The sequence below is a fragment of the Morone saxatilis genome, unplaced genomic scaffold (genome assembly GCF_004916995.1).
Source record: "Morone saxatilis isolate NCDOM2014 unplaced genomic scaffold, NCSU_SB_2.0 Contig24, whole genome shotgun sequence".
In the NCBI taxonomy this organism is placed as follows: domain Eukaryota; kingdom Metazoa; phylum Chordata; class Actinopteri; family Moronidae; genus Morone; species Morone saxatilis.
The window spans coordinates 7,791,758-7,799,924 of record NW_023339807.1 but is presented as its reverse complement, the minus strand read 5'-3'; the positions used below and the strand labels follow the sequence as shown (position 1 = coordinate 7,799,924).

The following is an 8,167-nucleotide window of genomic DNA, read 5'->3' as shown; positions in this document are numbered from 1 at the left end:
ACCTCAGGGCCACCGTACTTACCGCATTGGACACACAAACACAAACACACACTGCATGTTGTTTTTTAGAGATTATGAACTACAAGCAGAAAACCTGTTAGCTCATTTAGTTTGATCCATCATCTGTCCTTCTATCCACTGTCCACAGATGTTAGCAGCACCTGTTTCCACGGTAGGTTATATACACCTGACACTAATGTCTTAATGTGTGTCCATTTAATTTAATGATGCAATGGTGGACCCGGTGTCTCTTTTACTATTTGTATTAACAAAACAATTAAAATGAATACATAAGAACTATTGAAATGAGCTGAAATATCCATGCAGTCAGTCCATGTAAAATGCACACAGTGAATAAGAAGACACAGAGATCAGGAGTCTCCTGATCATGCAATTATTCAGCCACTCTTGCAGTAAATATAGACTTATAGCCAAACTTACTTTTAATTCTAAGGTCTTGGAAACTTTGTAAACAACTGAAATCCCAGTCTGTTTTTTGTTTGAGGCACAGTACTGAACCTGCCCTGCTCAGGGTTTTAATTATATTTGACTGAATGTCAGCAGTGGTTGGGTATGACAGTGACTGCTCTTGACTGGTTTACCTCCTATTAGTCGTCCCCCTCCCTTCTTAATTTGTCAATTTAAGTGAATTTCTTATCGCAGTGATGCTGACAAAACACAGCTATACTTGTTCTTTCTATCTACCCTGCCATACTGACTATCAGCTATCAAGGACTGGACAAAAGTTATAGACCCTGAGAGCATTTCTGGTCCTTTAAGCAGCACATGTTAAGTCAGAGTTAGTTTGACCAACATATGAACTCTGACTGGCGCATGAATGGTCCAGTCCTGTCCTTTTGTTTCCTCCAGTCTTGATTATTGTAATTCACTGTTCATCAACCTAAGTTGCTCTGCTGCGTTTTGGCTCCAGTTGGTCCAAAAGGGGGTTGCTAGACCTTTAACTTACACACATTGTATACATTACACCAGTGTAGGCCAGTCTACACTGAATACCCATTGAATTCAGACTTGATTTTAAAATTATTTTAATCACCTGTCAAGCACTACACAGTTTATCTTTCTGAATTTTTGTGTCCCTGCCCTCGGTGAGATCTTGGACCAAGGCCGCCTGGCTGTCCTGAAATCTATGCTTAAAACCAGATGTGACCGCGGCGAGCAGTTAGGCTCCCACTCTCTGCAACTGTCTTCTCCTAGTTATAGAAAACACAGTCAGTCGGTAGTTTTGAGAAGTTGCTAGAAAGTCCCCCATTTCAGAGGCACTTTGTCTGTAATGTGTTTCTGTGTTCTATGTAGTTCTCTGTTTGCTCTCTGTGTACATTTTTATTGTTTTATTTATATTATAACTTACAGTTTTAACATGTTGGCACTGGTACAGCACCTTCTAACTTTGGTTTTGGCTTTATAAATAAAGTTTACGTACATACTTCTGATGCTGCTCACCCCTGCTGTACCTGCATGTTTTTGGTGCTCTAAGCACCGGATTGAGAGTCCGTACATCTGGTGCATCACCAGTACATGGCCACTCATGTTATCTATTTATTTATTTTTTTAATCTACACAGACTTTGATGATGTACCATGGTGAATTTTCGTGTATTCACATGTATGCTGCCTCTATCTGGAGACAATATGGACAAATACACATAAATCATGCTACATCCCCTAAGAATTAGTGGGACAGCTGAAAGGAGAGAAGTAACTGAAATGAGAATTAATACACTGTACCTGACTTGGGGTAAGTCACAGAAAACACATCGGTGTCTTCCACAGAGAAATTTTGGGCGTACTCCAAGCTCTCCATGGTATGAGCCTCAGTGGGCACGTCAATGCCACGGTAATGAATGTACTCGACGGAGGACATGGCAATTGTGCTTGGCTCAGAGTTGCAAAGCTCTGCACGGGGTTAGTCTGGTAGCCTACACGTTGCTCCTTCCCTCTCTCTCTCTGAGGTTGTTCTGGCAGTTTCTCCTGTTATACAGCCCCTTTTGCAGCTCTAGCTGGCAGGGATTTGAGTCAATCCTATACAAAAAAAAAAGTGTGGGGTTGCTACCCGATCCTAGAGTCACACCTCTCTAATTTCCATTGGATGTCAAAAGTTCAGGCTCACTCACTGCAGCCTTCTCTCTCTAACAAGCAACCACACACAAATAGCTACTGCACAAACAGTATGCAGTGTGTATGTGTATTGGGTAACAGCAAAGCCCATTGTGGCAGTTCAATAATGAGAACCTTGTTGGACTGAGGCCCTGAGCTGAGAGAGGAGGAAGAAAGAAGCAGAAAATGCAACCAGTGTGAGCTAAACTAATGTGACAGGGAGAAACATGAGGTGTAATAACAGAGGAGTGTTGTGTGTGGAGATGGTAGAATAATCCAACAGAGCAGACACCCAGCACATACGAATCTCATTTATTTTAACCTTTAACCTTTTGATGATCCTGTGTGACAGTGTGAGGGTATCACTTAATGTCTGGTTCCTTGATGGCGTTTTTGTCCTCGTCTGATAAAGGAAAATTTCACATTTTGACCGGTGTGATGGTGAATGTGTAAAATTGCCCAGACGACAGACAACGTTTATAAAAGTGGTCCTGTTTGGTGCAATACCTGTGGAATTTGAGTTGTTTAATTCACTACACATGACTCAGACTGAATTTAGATTCTTTCAGAAATAAAGATTTTTGCAGCATTCCCATCTGTTGAGAATTTATCCTAATCTTATAATTGTAACAACAGACGTTTTGTAGAATGAGAAACCAAACTAAAATGTCCAGTTGAAAATCGTTCCTCGCTTCACTGTCCCTCCTGAGCTGCTGTAGGAACATGGTGGTTCAACATGGCACTCTATAGAAGACGAGCCGCAGCGTCTCACAATATAAACGCTTTTTTCTAAGGTAACAATATGGCCTCCTAAATGTAACACACTGGACCTTTAAATATAATTTCAGGTTTTTTGCCTTCATGCAAGAGGCAAATGGTTTTCTCATTCTCATCATCACAAAAAACAAAGGTTTATAACATGAATGGCTGTTTGGATATAGACTTCACTTCTCACTCTGTTCACTTTGCCTTTTATTTCATTAATCTCCTGTTCCCCACACACACTGCTCACAGGATTTTTACTTTTGTCTGTTTGTATTTTTAAAACCAAAGTCTCTCCAGACCATTCATCTATTTGTCTCCCTTATCTTCAACCCTCCTATTAAGTGTTTTCACTCCCTCCCGAGAGAGGGAAGGAGGGAGCACTCTCCCGATGTTTCTTTGTCGAGTGTAATCGTATAAGTGTGAGAACACAGTGAGAACTAAAGAAACAAGAAATAAACTAAGCTGCTGAAAGGTTCCTTATAATGAATAAAATAAGAGACCCATAGGAGACAGTGTTCCAGTGGATTTAAGGGACTCTTCATTTAACTGTTCAATATTACAAGAAACAGTTGGTAATAATGATTTTAGATCTCAACATATTTTTTTTTTTCTTATGACCACAAAATAATAACCTTAATGAAATGGACTTAACTGGACACACAATCTTGTGACTTTGGAACAATTATTTTGTAAACTAAACATTTTCCTTTTAGGACGCAGAAAGCCATTGAGATAACAAATCAGGAGCTTCCTCCCCTCGACTGACAGGCTCTCTAGCCCTCCTGTTCTTTTATTCACACCAACAAAATAAACCTCCAGAAAGTGATTGTAACTAAAATAGTTACCCAAATTTATTCTCCATCTCGTTGACTACCTGAACTAAAACCTAACTAGGGTCAACACCAATGGTCTCATTCTCATCAGAAGAGGAAGATGTCTCATAACCAGGTTCCTCCTCAACCTCAGTCTCAGACACGTTCTCCATTATGTCACTGTGTAAGCTTTACTATGTTGTGTGGATTATATTTTCTCCCTCCTCTGCGACATGGGAAAAAAAGTTCAGGGGTTCTCGACAGTACTACAATGGTTATGTTGCCCCAAAGCATACAATGTTTTTTGATAATAACCCCAATATCAGCCAAAGCAACCTGCACAAATGTATGCAAAATGTTCATATTTCTTATTCATTTTATACATCTACAACAGCCTGAGGTCAAACTGACCTCAAAGAACATTAAATAAGAAAAAGCTGTTAAATATGAAACAAAAAAAACATTTAGAAGTTAAACATTATACTTGAAATTGACCCCAAAGACAACAAGAGGGCTAGTGAGGAATTTACCATCTTGCTTTTAGAAGTAACTGGTCAGATCGCCCCCTGTACCAATCTGAATACATGAATACAAAGTTCACCAACTCTGGAAAGAAATCATGAATCTGGTTTGAGCCTGTAACATTTCAAGAGAAGGTTTTAAACAAATTATCTTAAACATGACATGTTCATTCGTGTCAATCACTGAACACTAACATGGTCTGATCAATCACAACTCAGAGCAAGATAAGACAAAGACACTTTAATGTAAAAATCACAGATGCTTACAGTTCAACATAATATGGTCATAATGCTGAGTGGACTTCAGTGTGTTCATACTGCGGGCCACATTCAGTCTTTTGAGTTTAACTTTAAGTTTTCAATACAGTTTCCTCAATAATTAGACAAATCTTGCTACAGTTATGTTTTAACTACTTGTAATATTTACTTGTATATAAATAAATTGATAAATTTGAGGCAACACAATGAACCATCAGGGAACTATCACTGTCATTCATTTATTATAAATTCACTCTATTATTTAATCTACGCAGTTACGCTGGCTCATTGAAAAACACATAGAAAAGAATGATGTTATTTATAAAGTCTCAGTTCATTTGTAGTTGCTCTGATACAAAATCCACGCTTTAACAAACCCACAACACAGCTTAGGTACGCCAATCATATACAGAAGCCTCCCGATGTCACAACTCTTCCTGCCGGTTCAACTGGTGAACTGGAAGAACTGGTTAGCTTGTACGTTAGCCTGTACGTTAGCCTGTTTTGTACGTCAGACCAGTCCAACTAGCCAATATCAAACATTTTTCAGTAGTCTGTTGGGTTGGGTTGTGATAGTAAGACTGAAATGCTATCAGGACTCAGCTTCTGATTTATGACAACCCCGGTCCAATCAGGACCAGAAAGACGTTGTTGTTGTTGTTGTTGAAGGCTTATCCTAAGGTGCTGAGTTTTACTTAGTTGCTGTGGACCAGAGTGACAAAGAGGAACAGCGAGCAGAGAGAGATGGCACCGGTCAGCACAGCTTTCACCAACAGCACTGTCCAACTGCCCAACAGGAAGACATGGACAAACAACCTGAAGACACAACAGAGAGAAACACAATGTAAGTTACAATGATAAACAACCAAACTAAACAATGCATAAACACACACAGTGAGTTTATTCAAGAGATTTCAGATATTCGGTCACCCAAATACCATGAAACTAAAATTGTCAGAGATTTTTTAAAAAGTCCACCACTTCAGCGCCCGGTTAGCTCAGTGGGTATAACTGGTGACCCATGTACCGAGGCTGAGTCCTTGCTGCAGCGGCCCGGGGTTCGAATCCGCCCTGTGGCCCTTTGCTGCGTGTCATCCCCTCTCTCTGCCCCCCTTTCCTGTCTGTCTTCAGCTGTCAGTATCATAGATAAAGGCAATAAAAGCCCCCAAAAAATACTAATACCATTTGATGGGGCAGCTGTTAAATCACAAGACACTGTTTCCATTATCTGCACACACCTGTACTTGTGGAACAAACATCAGAGTGCACACACAATAAGAGACATACATCATTTAATTATATATTTTTAACACCACCACCTCAACCACCACGATTGGATAGCATTATACCTATATTATATATTATATCAAATTACATTATATTATATATATTAGATATTGTATTACACTATATTATATATTGTATTATATTATATTATATTGTTGGTCTGTTACAGTTTGTTTTTCTTCTTCTCCTCTCAGTGCTCCACTGGTTCGGTTCTTCAACAAGCTCTGTTTTCCAGATGCTTCCAGGCTTCAGCTTTCCAGCTTTCAGCATTCAGGTTTTGCAGGTCAACTTGGGTCAAGTTCAAGTGCAAAGTGAAAAAGTGGAAAGGTCAGTAGATTTTTATTTCTAAAGTGGATTCTTTCATGGAGCTTTGTGATGTGTGTGATTTTCACATGGGGAGCCCAGGCATTTATGGGGCCAGCCCCCTGTATTATTGACTGTCAATGCTTGATCGTTCACCTAAATCTAACAAACACATTATCAGTTTTTAACATTAATGTAAACAACACTTTAATGTGAAAGTGCAGATCAAACAACAGCTTCAATTAAAATCAAATAACTTCCCTCTGTAACGTTTCTTTCTTATAGAAATAATAAATGCAGACAGACAGTTAGAAACAAGATTACATTTTAAAAATACTTCAAAGCCACAAGTCTCTAAAGATGATATTTCTAACATTTGTGGTAAAAAGGTACAGAACTTGGTACAGGTTATTATCTTGCGCAAGGACAATATATATTTACTTATCTTTCTGTCAGCAGATTTTCATTGCCACAAACAAAGATCGATTAACAAGCTAATAACTTGATGCACACTGATAAATTTGAATTAATCACCTTTCAGGAGCTCCTTCAGGAGCTGCAGTCCAAATCATTAAACTGATCTATGTTAACACAGTTGACTGCATAAAGTCTTTATCAGCAGCTGTTGGTATTTTGTGAATACAAAAAAATAAAATCAGTAGGGAATTTTTGCAGTCAGTAAATTGTACACACTGTAAACTAGATAAGTTAATTGAAACTGATTAATCAAAAATGTTTAAGTAAATTGAACTCAATGTTTTAAGTTAAAAAAAAGTAGCTTTAGTAAATTTAAGTGAAACTGACTTAATTTTGTAATTTCTATTTGCACTGTGAAAACAAAATACATAATAAAAAATACTTAATCAGCATGTTTCTGTAACTTACAAAACTAATTTAGTGTCACTTAAAATTACTAGTAAAAGCTGCTTTATCAAGAAGTTAAAAAACTGAATTTCTCTTACTTAAAATGTTGTAGTGTAATCCATTTTAACAATTTATTTGAGTAACAATAACTTATTGCAATATATTATTGTTGACACCAAAAAGGTTGAAAGAGACTAGATTGTGCAGATATTAAGCCCCTGTCTCTTATAAATTACCACAGTGTATTAAAGATATGTATATAGAGCAGGTGTAATATATTGTAGGAGCCTAAAAGCATTTGTTGATGTTTAAGTGGTTAAATTACACAGTTCATTGATTATTAAGTAATTAAAATATTTACAGTAATGCAAAAGGTGAATTGAATGATTCTTTAGATTTAAAATGTGTGGTAATAATTGAAAATATGTAAATTTCATTTGCAATTGATTGGAATGTTTTCAAACTTATTTCGGTCCTGCATCCATCTAATGAAACCAATATTAGTCAAAAAACTTGCTCTGCACGGATTAATGGATCGTGGAACTGCCTGAATGCAAGTGGATTACGGAATATCATGGACATCACGATGGTTTTCGGAACTTCGTGGTGACATAACACTGTAAATTGTAGCTTTTCTTGCTTGGACACGGATTGCCAGGGCACTTGGACAGTACAACAGGTGTGTGACATATAGATTAAAGGACGTTGTTTGGCTGAACAACGAAGTGGAACACATTGTGATGGATGAACAAGACAGTAAAAAAAGAGGCTGTGGAAGAGCAAAAGGCAAAACAAATCCAGGCACGCAGGTACAAGATATCCCAGCTAACAAGCATGGTAAAGCAAATTGAACAATTAATGGAGGATGATGCAAATGTCGACATTGTTGCTCGTCCGCTAGCAACAGTCCACACGAAGCTAATGCTAGTTAGCGTACAGTCCATACAAGGCTTCAGTTTATGCGCTTGTTCAGCACTCACACCAAAACTTGTCTTCTTCGTCCTCTCAGCAGAGTCCAGACTCATAAAAACCCTCGGCGTTTTTAATTAAAGAAATAAAGTAACTTTAACAACACAACAACAAACTCATGAACAGCACAGCATCTCTTAATTGTAACCACGGACTGTAAGATGCTAGCTCACTGTCACTTACTCTGCATCTGCAGAGTAGCATAAGAAGCCTCACCTAGTGCCTCTTCACTGCCGTTGTAAGATTGCTCAGCACACAAAACAGGTTACACACA

At 38.2% G+C, this 8,167-nt stretch overlaps 1 protein-coding gene across 1 annotated transcript in view; it reads right to left on the bottom strand.

Moving 5' to 3' along the window:
- Positions 1-4,434: 4,434 nt before the first annotated feature.
- tmem147 (transmembrane protein 147) overlaps positions 4,435-8,167 on the bottom strand; it is a 7,596-nt gene continuing 3,863 nt past the window's right edge. The window contains exon 8 of the mRNA XM_035673013.1: positions 4,435-5,286. Coding sequence (XP_035528906.1) covers positions 5,166-5,286 — 121 coding nt within the window. The 3' untranslated portion in view covers positions 4,435-5,165. The remainder of the gene's footprint in view (positions 5,287-8,167) is intronic.